We start from the raw sequence: 13,263 nt of genomic DNA, 5'->3' as shown, positions 1-13,263 counted from the left end.
CTGGGAGAGGCAGATTTGAAATGTGCCTCTCATTTTGCCCCCTCTCGAATAACCCTTTTCTCGCTGCATACTCAATGCCTGCTTGTCTTTGCTATCCATTAGGTGGATGAACTTGGGCTCGGTTACAAATTTGGCGAGGAGCTATTTGTGTATGTTTCATTGGCCCTCAGCCTGTAACATGATGAGTCCTAGCCCTTACCTAAGTTCTTTGACCTGGGGAACACCCCCAGGCAGTCCCCGCCCCACAGGGCACCTCCTGCTTAATTTAACTCATGTGGCAAGGAGACAGTTTGGGGTTTGGTTTGGACAGATGTCTCTGGGTGAGTATTTTATATGGAAGGCATGCGAGCTTCTTTCTTTCTCCCGTTTGGTTTAAATCTTAGATCTCTTCCTCCCATTCAGATGCCTCCAAATAGGGGGTTTGGGCTCTCTTAGCCTCCTTTTCTAAAATGTTGGTGAGGAAGCTGTTTAGTTGGGTCAGTGAAGCCCTGACTTTTTGGGAGGAACCAACGTTCACAGAGGTTGGGCCTCATTTGGTTGGTTTGTTGTTGCGTATTTTGGTGTCTTTGGATAACACTTGCTATGTTCTCATTGGAAAATGGGAAATGACAATTTGACCCCACATGCAGACCTCTGGGCTGTATTCTCCAAAATTGGGCATTTTTTCATAATGCTGCTTGGCCACATACAGAGAAAAATGACCAACGAATGGATCTATCCATTATAATCTCGTTTTACCACTAGATTTGTTTTGCAAAAAGGAGACATCTGGAAATTAGGCCTTTAAGATTTTGCTTGCATCTTGTGTACTTGTGTGTCTATGAATACTATAAATGTGAGAGATTTTCTCTACCCCAGGGTGGTATTGTTAAAATTAACTTATAAAAGAGCTTTATTTAGTTGGCTTAAAGTAAGTGCTTGTAGGAGTTGGGCATTCTAAAACTCAAAGATAAAAACTAACCCAAATGTTTTATAAGTTCACATGATTTTGGAAAATATTCAGTATTTTTAAAAATTTTTATTTTTTTTATTTCTTTTCAGTGTTCCAGAGTTCATTGTGTATGCACGACACCCACTGCTCCCTGCAATATGTACCCTCCACAATACCCACCACCAGGCTCATCCAACCTCCCACTCCTCTCCCCTCCAAAACCCTTAGTTAGTTCGTCAGAGTCCACAGCCCAATGTTCATAGTAGCAATGGCCACAGTTGCCAAACTGTGGAAAGAACCAAGATGCCCTTCAACGGACGAATGGATAAAGAAGATGTGGCCCATATATACTATGGAGTATTATGCCTCCATCAGAAAGGAAGAATACCCAACCTTTGTATCAACATGGATGGGTCTGGAAGAGATTATGCTGAGTGAAAATATTCAGTATTAAAGCTAATTTAAGGTTGTTAGCTTAATCAAATGGACACATCTTTAGAATTATCAGCATTATATATTATATACAATTTCCATTCTGCCTGTGTTTACTGAAATTCAAATAAGTTCATGTTATCTGCATTGCAAAATTTGTCAAGAAAGGGGAAAAAAACTTGGAACTTCGTCTGATGCCTCATGAAGTTTTATGGGTGATTTAAGAACAAATAAACAAATGTGATGCAAGGAAAGTCAGACTGGTTATTTAAAGAGAGGAAATTTAGGATAAATACCTGAACATAGGGGCGCCTGGGTGGCTCAGTGGGTTAAAGCCTCTGCCTTCCGCTCAGGTCATGATCCCAATGTCCTGGGATCGAGCCCCATGTCGGGCTCTCTGCTCAGCAGGGAGCCTGCTTCTCCTCTCTCTCTCTCTGCCTGCCTCTCTCCCTACTTGTGATCTCTGTCTGTCAAATAAATAAATGAAATCTTAAAAAAAAAATACCTGAACATAAAAAGTTAAGTTGTATGTTTGTGAGAAGGGAATCTGGAAAGGAGTTTTGCACGTGGTCAGGACTAAGATTGTGGAGATTAAAATGTAAGAAAGTTTACTAGGGAGTGATCACCACGTGGAGAAGAGAAGGGGGAGTAGGAGAGCAAAATGAGGCAGAAGTTGAGTGGTCATACAATATCAACAGAAGCCTTCATTGACGCTGAGGAGTTCTAAAAGTTGGATTACCCTTCAGAACCATCCTAAATTGGGGCCAAAGGGCTGGACTTTTATAATACTCATTGGATGTAACAACCTGGGCAAGGGTATTATTCCCTTTGACAAGGCAGGTGTCTTCAGTTAAGGCAACCCCCCCCTTTTTTTTAAAGATTTTATTTATTTATTTGACAGAGAGAGATCACAAGCAGGCAGAGAGGCAGGCAGAGAGAGAGAGAGGAGGAAGCAGGCTCGCCGCTGAGCAGAGAGCCCGATGTGGGGCTCAATCCCAGGACCCTGGGATCATGACCTGAGCCGAAGGCAGAGGCTTTAACCCACGGAGCCACCCAGGCGCCCCCAGTTAAGACAACCCCTGATGGTCTGTGAGAGCTGAGGACTATCAGCCACATTCCCTGCAGCAGAGTCCTTCAGTCCTAATGGGGATTCTTGTCTGCACGTCACAGCACCCAATGCAAAATCTCAGATCCATGCAGCACCCTGCATGTCCTTGTCTCAGTAAGTATATATCAACATGGGAGATGACAGGAAGAAGGAAGATCTGCATGATTTTTTTTTAAAGTTCATCTTGTTGGGGCACTTGGGCGGTTCAGCCAGTTAAGCATCTGCTTTCAGCTCAGGTCATGATCTCAGGGTCCTGGGATCAAGCCCCGGGTCGGGCTTCCTGCTCAACAGGGAGTCTGGTTCTCCCTCTCCCTTTTCCCCTCTGCTCCTGCTCTTGCTCTCTCTCAAATAAATATATTTTTTAAAGTTCCTCTTGAGTTTTAATATTGGAAGTACACCAGTTTAAGATTGGAATTTGGTTTTCCTCTGTTAAAATGGCAGTTTCCTTAGGTTATTAGTATAAGTTGTAAACAAAGATTATTCTGTATTTTGAAACAGCCTAGAAAAACAATGTTTCCATGTTTTGTCTTTAAAATGGAATCTTCTCAACATTAAGCTAAATTTTATTAACGATGATGTAATCCTCTGCATTTATCTTTAGAATCTTATTGCCACCTTAGCTAACTAGATTATTAATTTATTTTTGCTAAGATTTGAGAGCGAGTGAGCAATGGGAGAACTGGCAGAGGGAGAGTGAGAGAGAACCTCAAGCAGACTCTCCACTGAGCATGGAGCCTGACACAGGGCTTGATCTCATGAACCTGAGGTCATAACCTGAGCTGAAACCAAAAGTCAGACACTCAACCAACTGAGACACTCAGGTACCCCAGTTAGTAAGTTTTTAAATGATCTATAATCTTACCTAGGAATGTACTTTAAAATCTGTTATTTCAGACAAACTTCCCAAAATTCAACTTCTAAATGAAATCTTTTTGACTAATTAGGCTTATTTGGTGTATCAGATCACATGGGGAGCTTTGTCAAATAAGTGATAAGCCTCCTCAGGTTATAGTATATGGTTGAATACTAGAACTATTCCAGGAATTATATGAAATTACTAAGGTTTTAATATGACCTTATAGCAGGACATACCAAAAGTTCCAGCAAAACAGATTAAAAAATAAACACCCCTATATGAGCAATCGCTATTCTTGCTGTGCTTACTCGGGGGCAAGGGGAGACAGTTATTTACATACTGTGTAGCAGGAATGGTTAACTGCAGCTCTCAGGCTAAATGCAACCAAACACCGGTTTTTTACACTAAGTTTATTGTTTATTTGAACAGAGCTACACCCATTCATTTAGGTCGGTGGTTTTCAAATACTTCATGAGTACAATCTTGACCCCCAGAGCACATCTTGTGACATCTGGAGACATTTTTGGTTGTTACAATGGGGGGTGGGGGGAGCTATTGGCATCTATGACTGGCAACTTGTGGCCAGATATACTGCTAAACCCACTGTAGGTCATAGGACAGCTGCCCAAAACATCTGGCCTATCAGCAGTGTCACGGCTGAGTTACCCTGGTTCATGTGTTTCTCTGGATGTTTTTGCACTGACATGGTGAGATGAGTGGTCTGACAGAGCTCATATGGCCCACAATACCTAACATATTTACTCTCTGGCCCTTTATGAAAAGTTTGCCCATTCTCTACAAGAAACCATAAAATATACTTAAGTATTTCATGTGTAGTAGGTTGTCTATCAATTCTAGAAAGCTTCCTTTAACACTATTTATTCTAGAAATGAGCCAATCAGTATTTTTATTCATACCTCTTCTAGCCGTATAAAGGGCTATAGTTAAAAAAATTATACTTCATATTTTATTCTGATTATTTAAGGACTATTTAAAACAGTGATTCTCAAAAGCCAATCCAAGTATCAGTAATTGCCATAATGAACTTTTCACTGGCCCATAATGAAATGAGAAAAATAAAGACAAATTTGGGAGATTTTCATAGTTAACTTAATTCAGTGTTAAGGGTGTTATTCCTAATGATTACATCCTTCCTATATTTAAAAATATTAAAATGACCTTTCTTTTCTGTATCAATGTTAGTTTCTTTAACATAGCAAAATTGAAAGTTGTAAATTGGGTCAAATCCTTAGAGAAAATCATTGCTTCTTAAAATCCAAAAGTAAAAAAAAAAAAAAAAAAAAAAAAAAAAATCCAAAAGTCAGAAAACCTGATTTAGAGGCTTTTGTTCCATTATGAGGATTCTTTGATGTTGAACATATATCACATATCACTGCTGAAGGTATTTCTTAAATGTGTTTTGCAATGTCTAATAAGTGATGAACTACAGCTGAAGGCTTTTCCACATTCATTACAGTCATAAGGTTTTTCTCCAGTATGAATTCTCTGATGTTTAGCAAAGGATGAATCATGCCTAAAGGCTTTCCCACAATGACTGCATTTATAAGGTTTCACTCCTGTGTGGACTCTCTGATGAATAGAAAGATGAATTCTCTGGCTAAAGGCTTTCGCACATTCCTTACATTTATAGGGTCTTTCCCCAGTATGAGTTCTCTGGTGTTGAGTTAGGTACGTGCTATGGCTGAAGGTTTTACTGCATACATTACAAATGTAGGGTTTCACACCCGTATGAATAATCTCATGTTGCCTAAGGTGTCTAATCTGGAAAAATGCTTTTCCACAGTCTTTGCAGGTGAAAGGTTTCTCTCTAACATGAGTTCTCAGATGCTGAATCAGCCCAATGCTCTGGCTGAATGCTTTCTCACATACACCACATTCATAGGGCTTCTCCCCAGTGTGGATTCTAACATGTTGAGTAAGAGATGATGGATGTCTGAAGGTTTTCCCACATTCCTTACATTCATAGGGTTTCTCACCAGTATGGATTCTCTGATGTGGAATAAGGGATGAACTTTGGCTAAAGGCTTTTCCACATTCTTTACATCGGAAAGGTTTCTCTCCAGTATGAATTCTCATGTGTTCTGTAAGGTGAATGAGCTGTTTGAAGATTTTTTCACAAATATTACATTCAAAGGTTTTCATTCTTGTATAATTCCTTGAATGATTGATCAAATCTAAATTGTATCTACTTCTCTTTCTAGATATATCATACTTATGGTCTTTTATTCTTGGAGGACCTTCTGGTCTGGGAATAACTTTTGAACTCACATCAATACTTTTCTCAAATCTGTTAGATTTTTGGCCTCTCTCCTGAGTGAGTGTTTTCTTGTGGGTCAAGGGGATTTTCCCATCACCCATTCCTTGGTTTTCCTGGTGGCTTTCTAACTTATCACATTTGGAGACTCTTCCCAGTGTTGAATATAAGGTGCTTCCTCTCGTGGACTGTTCCTTTATTAGGCCATGGTGTAATTCTTCCCATGAAATATCATTCTTTAAGGCTGACTCCCTCGTTTCTGTTTTATTCTCCAAGTCTGAAAGAAATCCCAAAATAGAAATGACCCATACTCAGTGCACTTTAAAAAATAAATGGCCATAGTGAGAATAGGAGGGATGAAAATGAAAATGTACTAAGCATAGAAACCTCGGACTATCTTCAAAGGTAGTTCTGCCTCCTAGAAAGTGAATATAAAAGGAAATGAAGTAATGGTCAAAAGAAAGAAGCTTTCAGAGTATGTAAGGTGATTTCTAGGAATTGGGAGGAGTTCATCCATGTGAATTCCAGAAGGAAGTGCACTAAGAAGAGAGCATTGTTGTAAGGGTAAATATAAGAGATAAGATTAAGGAACACAGGATTCTAGCACCATATCATCTCAAGTCCATATTTCTATGACAAAATATTCTCTATTTAAAAATGGGATTTTTTTCATGTATTTATCTCATACTTTCTACATAAAACATTAAATAATATAGGAGGAACAGCCTCTCTCAATTTCCTTAGTCTCTTAGGATTTTGGGATACATCCATTTAGATATTCCCAAAAGTATGTAGATATGAGTGTGTGCGTTATATATGTATGGTCACAAACATACATTTGTACAAAAAGGGATCATGGTGTGTGTGTGTGTGTGTGTGTGTGTGTGCGCGCGCGTGCATTTATTTATTTATTTCTGCATCTGTTTGTTTGTTTTTTTTTAAAGATTTTATTTATTTATTTGACAGAGAGATCACAAGCAGGCAGAGAGGCAGGCAGAGAGAGAGGAGGAAGCAGGCTCCCTGCTGAGCAGAGAGCCCGATGCGGGGCTCGATCCCAGGACTCCGAGATCATGACCTGAGCCGAAGGCAGCGGCTTAACCCACTGAGCCACCCAGGCGCCCCAACTGCATCTGTTTTTTAATTCGACTATATCTTATGGGGCCCCTTCCATGTCTATACATTTAGATTAATCTCATTTTTTTTTTAAACAAGTGCAATGCATTCAATGCATTCCACTGATGGACATAGCATAATTTGACTTTTCTTCACTGAAAAATATTGAGGTTGTCTCTACTTTTTCATGTCATCATTATACAAACATTTGTTTATATGCCTGTCAATATTTCATAGGATTTACTATAGAGGAATTACTGGGTTCTGGGTATGTGTGCTCTCAGTGGACACGGGTGCCCTTCCCAGTAAGTTCATTCGATTTTTATCACTCTTCATAATTTTTGCCTATACTTATATGAGATGAAAAATGGGCTTCTTAATTTGTGACACATTATTAACTTACTGTAAAATCTTTTTTGTAAAGATTTTATTTATTTATCTGTCAGAGAGAGAGGGAGAGAGCACAAGCAGGGAGAGTGACAGGCAGAGGGAGAGGGAGAAGCAGGTTCCTTGCTGAGCAAGGAGCCCAATGTGGGACTCGATCCCAGCACCCTGGGATCATGACCTGAGCCGAAGGCAGATGCTTAACTGACTGAGCCACCCAGGCATCCTTATACTGTAAAATCTTGAAGGATAGAGACTATATCGTTTATCCATAGTATATATGGGACAATATTTTTGGAGGAAGGAGTTTCTCTTGTTTTTATTCTCTTCCTATTCCCTTTCATCCATTCTGGACCCTGCCATCTTAAACCACCAATATTTCCTATTTACAACAAACTCTTATTCCCCAGGATTTCTAACCTCATCTTAGTAATAGCACATACAAAGTGCTTGGGAATAGCTGGGTAAATCTTGGAGTGGAGTGAAAAAGCAAAAAGAGAGAGGGGTGCCTGGGTGACTCAGCTGGTTAAGCAGGTGACTCCTGGTTTCAGCTCAGGTCATGATCTCAGGGTTGTGAAATCGAGCCTCGTGTCAGGCTCCATGCTAAGCATGGAGCCTTAGCATGGAGTCTGCTTGAGATTCTCTCTCTCCTTCTTTCTCTGCCCCTCCCACCCCTGGCTTGCACTCACACTCCCTCTCTCAGATAAATAAATAAAATCTTTTTTAAAAGAGCAAGTAGAGATGTTTATATTACCTATTACAGGGAATAAGAAGTCACTTAACTTTTCAGGCTAAGAATAAGATAAATGTATTTCAAGAGGTCAAACCTGACAGTAACATTTAAATTGATTCAGAAAAATAATAAAACATTAAAAATACAACTGAAAATATTAGTAATAGGCATGAGATGATGGGAACTTGTCTTGGCACTGCATCAACAAAGATGAAGAGAGGAAGGGAGGCCTAGGTGGTTCAGTTAGTTAAGCCCCTGCCTTCGACTCAGGTCATTATCCCAAGGTCCTTGGATTAAGTCCTGCATTGGACTTCTTGCTCAGCTGGGCACCTGCTTCTCTCTCTGCCTGCTTGTGCTCTTTCTCCCCCCTCTCCAACAAATAAATAAATAAAATCTTTAAAAATAAAGAAAAATTTTAAAGAAGAGGAAAAATGGATCTAGCAGGTAGTATCAGAGAAGCATGAGAAATGAGGAAGCATTGAGAGTAGAAAAACATGATACATTCTTGCTGTTACCATGACTTTTGGTCTTTCAGACTAAAAGAACTGGAGGAGTCAGGATGAGAAACTTGCTTCGGAGAGAAGATGGTCTCTGTTTTTGAATGAACTGGGCTTGAAGTGACAACAGTGCGTCTAAATAGAGATGTCCTAAATACCAGGGATATGTGGGAATAGAGTTCATATGAATATATGAGACAAAGATGAAAATATGGAAAATACAGGTGTCAAGAAACAACTAAAACCACCACGGTATCTGTGGGCATTTGTGCAGATATAGAATAGCAGCGTAAAAGACAGAGGCCCTTCAGGGATTGTGGCAGACACCGCTGGATATCCACCAAAATCTGTTCTTCCCCTTTCTGGACACACAACTACACTATATTTCCCCAATCTTCCTTGATTCTGATTTGAGTGAAGGGACAAAGGTTTCTCCCATAAGTGACTCAGAGTGAAAGTCATGTGAACCACTCCAGGCTGGCCCATAAAATCCTCCCAGGTGGGCTCCTGTGTGCTCTTACTCTGCTGCTGGCTATGTTTAGATGAGGCGGAGGCCCTTGGGGATGGTGCAGCCACATGTGGAAGACATCTCAATCCCAGATTTGCTAGGTCCAAAAGAAATGTCCATGGGCTTACCCAGTTCCCCCAGACCAGTGTACAAGCAAGAAATTCCTATTTCATTGAAGCCACACTTTAGAGTCTATCTGCTACAGTAGTTTAGCCTATCCTAACAGCGGTGGAAATGATGTATCTGCATTAAAAAGGATATTGACGAGAAGCACTGAAAAGGCAATGGGAGAGACAGAGGAGATAAAAATTACTAAACTGGCTGGTGGAGGAAAGGACAGATATTAAGAAGGTGGTGAGATCTATGAACCCAATGCTGCTGTGGAGAATAGAGTCATAAGAACAAGACGGTGGAGCCAGGAGGATTCAAATTCAAATACCGATTTTACTGACAAGTAGCTAAGGACGCTGGACACATTTCTTAACCTGTGGGCCTTCTTTTCCTCCTCTGTAAGATGCGGCTAACATATGCACAGGACCCATGGAGGCCAGCTGGATGAACAGCTGTTGTTATCACTCTTCTTAGATGAAGAAGGCTGTTAAAAGGTATTTGATTTGGTAGGAAGGACTTCTGTGGGGATTTTCCCCAGAGTCCTAAGTTATCTGAAATAAAAAGTTAAACTACACAAATTAAAAAGAGAATCAGAATTGCAACTATGATTACAGAATAAGATTCAGGAAAAAATTTTAAATGGAATTGTGAGAGAGATCTATGATAAAATGACATGAGAATCTGGTGAAAGGTGCTATACTTAATGAGAGGAGATCCATGAATACCGGAATAGACAGGAGAAGGAAGCTATGATCCTGGCAAAGTCTGGAATGCTGGAGAAAGCAAGAAAATCATGAACATTGGGTCAGGAGAATTACTCAAGCAAACCAACCCTGATGAGAAAGGCATCTCTTTCCTCCCCTACTCTAGAGTAATTAATAAGAAGAGGCAAGTGCAGATGGTAATCAAGTTTCTTGTGGGTCCCATCCAGATGGCATGGTCTCCCCCACAGCCTGGAGAAGGCTTCAAGTGGAGCTCTCTAGCAAACATGACAAAGGCCCCATCTGCCTTGCTCTTACCTGAACTTGGACTTCCTGATATCTCTTTCTCGATCAGCCATGGCTCTTCTCCCTTCTCCAACTGGGAAATCACACCAGGTTTGGAGAACTGATATCCTGCTCATGAAGAAGAAAACACTGCATGTGCTGAGGTCAAAGAGCCATCTCAAGAATTTAAAGACAGCTCTTTGGTATTCAGGCCTGCTGAGAGGGTAGAGTAGAAAGACCAAGGCAGAAAAGACCAGAGCAATCCTGACTTGCTGTTTAAAAGGAACTAGAAACTTATATCACAACCCAAAGCCCAAGCATAGCAGTTTGGTTAGAAACAAAGATTTTCTTCCAACAGGCAAGTTCTAGTGATAAGGGGAACTCATCCTTACCCACTGAGACCAGGTTCCCATAGTTCTCCAGCATCACCTCCCGGTACAGATTCCGGTGAGCAGGGGCCAGTTGCCCCCACTCCTCCTGGGTGAAGTCCACCGATATGTCCTTGAAGGTCAACAGTCCCTAGAACATCAAATATGTCCTTTTCAGTTCTTTTTTTTTTTTTAAAGAGTTTATTTATTTATTTGAGAGACAGAGATCACAAGTAGGCAGAGAGGCAGGCAGAGAGAGAGGGGGAAGCAGGCTCCCTGCCGAGCAGAGAGCCCGATGCGGGGGCTCGATCCCAGGACCCTGGGATCATGACCTGAGCCGAAGGCAGAGGCTTTAACCCACTGAGCCACCCAGGCGCCCCTGTCCTTTTCAGTTCTAATATTGCCTACACACTAAGAGATTCTAGCCAAGTTTTCTTGGATACCCTTCTGAAACTTGGTTAGCTGACTCTCTGTAGGAAGTTACAACACACTGCAGCAAGCTTATAAATTGTCTTCTGCAACTTACCATTTGGCTGAAGGAGAAATACTCGTGAACTATTAAAGAAGGTCTCAGAGCAGTATATGATAATTTGGATTAAAGACAATAAAGATCAGGAATATTTGAGGAAAGGGAGAGTTCAAAAGAGGCTGAGGTCACAAAGAAGACAGGGACCTTTGGTGGGCCGAGAGAATTGGTTAAAATGAGAACATTTCAGCATGGGTAAAATATCATTAGCTGGGTATGTCTGTTAGTAAGAAAAGTATGTGAGAACAGCACATTTCTGGAGGGAGCATGAATCCTACCTAGTAAGGAAGACTTGACCAAAGTAGATAACATGTTGTAAAGTACAAGAGCCTCTCATGTACAATCTCTACAAATTAACCATTTTATGGTTATTTTTAAAAATATTATCAAATGCAAAGAGAATCCAGAAGCCAGAAGGCAAAGATAATAACATATTCCTTAAGTATAACAATGACTCTAATGCTTTTTATGTATTATAAGTAAGTCTGGAAGGCATTTGAGGCTTCTTGGGCTGGCAACAGCATGCATATTGTACCAATTAGGAAGCTGAATTTGAAGAATGTTGAAGATATGGGATTAAACCCTATGGAAACTAAGATCATATCATACATAAAAGTCTTCTGTTCTCTAAAAATGTCTCCTTCTATATCAATTTTCTCTGATTAATTTCTAATTTTTCTTGAGTTTCCCTATGATTCTGGGGTTTGACAGCAGAGAGCTGTGCCCATTGCCAGTGCCAATCATTCTCTGATCAGCTCGTTTATGATACACAGATATTACTAAACTGCTCTTAGAAGTTTTCCTTCCTTTTCTAGTCAGCCTATGTAGTGTGTGCCCTACATGACCTGCTAGTAACTTCTCTACTCATTTCCCTTTTCATCTACAATTCTGCTCCAAAACATGACCAGAAATCCTCTCTCAAAGGTCATTAATGAAGAGTATACATCTCCAAGAATGTCAGAACTTCATTCTGTTAATTTTTAAATGTTACTTAAAATGTTTTATATCTGAAACTAACAATGTACTATATGTTGGCTAATTGAATTTATTTTTTTATTTTTTTTTAAAGATTTTATTTATTTATTTGACAGATCACAAGTAGGCAGAGAGGTAGGCAGAGAGAGAGAGAGGAGGAAGCAGGCTCCGAGCTGAGCAGAGAACCCAACTCAGGGCTCAATCCCAGGACCCTGAGATAATGACCTGAGCCAAAGGCAGAGGCTTAACCCACTGAGCCACCCAGCCACCCCAAGGCTAATTGAATTTAAATTTAAAAATGTTTTACAATGTTTGTCTTTCCCCTGGATGACACCTGTGAGGTTTCAGGGCAAGAACTACATTATATAATTTTACACACACATTTTAGGGCAAGAGCTACATTACCTTTACACATACACACACACATACCAACATGATTATTTTTTATTTTCATTTTTCAAATTTTTATTTAAATTCTACTTAGAATATAGTCGAATATAGTGTAATATTGGTTTCAGAAGTAGAATTTAATGATTCCTCACTTACAAATAACACCCAATGCTCACCATAACAAGTGCCCTCCTTAATCCCCAACCCCCATCTAGCCCATCCCCCATGACTTTTAAATGTGTTGGATAAATGACAAGAGGTTTGCTTGAAACAAGAAGGTTCCTGAGGAACTTTCTATTATGATGAACCTTCTATTACGAGAAACTTTCTACTATCGGTGGGAAAATTACCTGTGAAATCGATCAATGTGGCCTGGTTTAGAACATGCTAAGAAAATCCAATCCAGCAAGTTGAGCCAAAGAAAATCAAAGTCCAGGGCTCTTAAAAGCTGAGAAACAATTTCAAGAAAGTGACAGGAAAATCCAACCCACCTGAGATTTCACTGTTGAGGGCCTGGAGGTGACTTGATCCTCAAAACTTTCTCCCTGGGTCTCATCAGCATCCTGAGAGAGCAAAACTGAGAAAGGAAAAGAGTCGTGAGGTTTACTTCTCCCCAAATAGAAAAACAACTTGCAGACATGCTGAACGTGGCTCTTCTCCCAAAACATTCACAGGGAGGGACATTTACAGCAACTCAGAGCAGGCTGGAGCCTCCTTAATGAAAAGGAGCTACAGTACACGGCTTTGGGCATTAATATTCCCCAATGGTCAACACTGGTCCGAAAGAACAGATCTACTTGGCCACTCCTCTGCTCAAAAATCCTCAAAGTTTCCCTACTGATAAGAAAGAAAAATCCAAATACTTTGCTGTAGATTTCAAGATCCTCCACAACCAGTCCATCGTTGCTTCTCTACCCTTCTTCATCCACTGGACACCCCCACCCCTATAGCCCCAATCACTGTTCTTTGAACATACCTCTTACTTGGTGAAAAACTGAGACATCCTTCTGGACCGGTTCAGGTGAAGTTTTCTCAAACACTCTTAATGTGAAGAAAGCATCCTCTTCCCT

At 40.4% G+C, this 13,263-nt stretch overlaps 1 protein-coding gene across 1 annotated transcript in view; it reads right to left on the bottom strand.

Moving 5' to 3' along the window:
- Positions 1-3,704: 3,704 nt before the first annotated feature.
- ZFP69B (ZFP69 zinc finger protein B) overlaps positions 3,705-13,263 on the bottom strand; it is a 33,851-nt gene continuing 24,292 nt past the window's right edge. The window contains exons 3-7 of the mRNA XM_032877402.1: positions 12,685-12,770; positions 10,327-10,453; positions 9,968-10,063; positions 4,650-5,879; positions 3,705-4,611 (exon numbers count right to left, since the gene is read on the bottom strand). Of these exons, the coding sequence (XP_032733293.1) occupies positions 4,711-5,879; positions 9,968-10,063; positions 10,327-10,453; positions 12,685-12,770 (1,478 nt within the window). The 3' untranslated portion in view covers positions 3,705-4,611; positions 4,650-4,710. The remainder of the gene's footprint in view (positions 4,612-4,649; positions 5,880-9,967; positions 10,064-10,326; positions 10,454-12,684; positions 12,771-13,263) is intronic.

Source organism: Lontra canadensis, unplaced genomic scaffold (assembly GCF_010015895.1).
Source record: "Lontra canadensis isolate GAN:19392208 unplaced genomic scaffold, GSC_riverotter_1.0 scaffold60, whole genome shotgun sequence".
Classification (NCBI taxonomy): Eukaryota; Metazoa; Chordata; class Mammalia; order Carnivora; family Mustelidae; genus Lontra; species Lontra canadensis.
The sequence above is the reverse complement of the archived record's forward strand: the minus strand, read 5'-3'. Positions and strand labels throughout refer to the sequence as shown.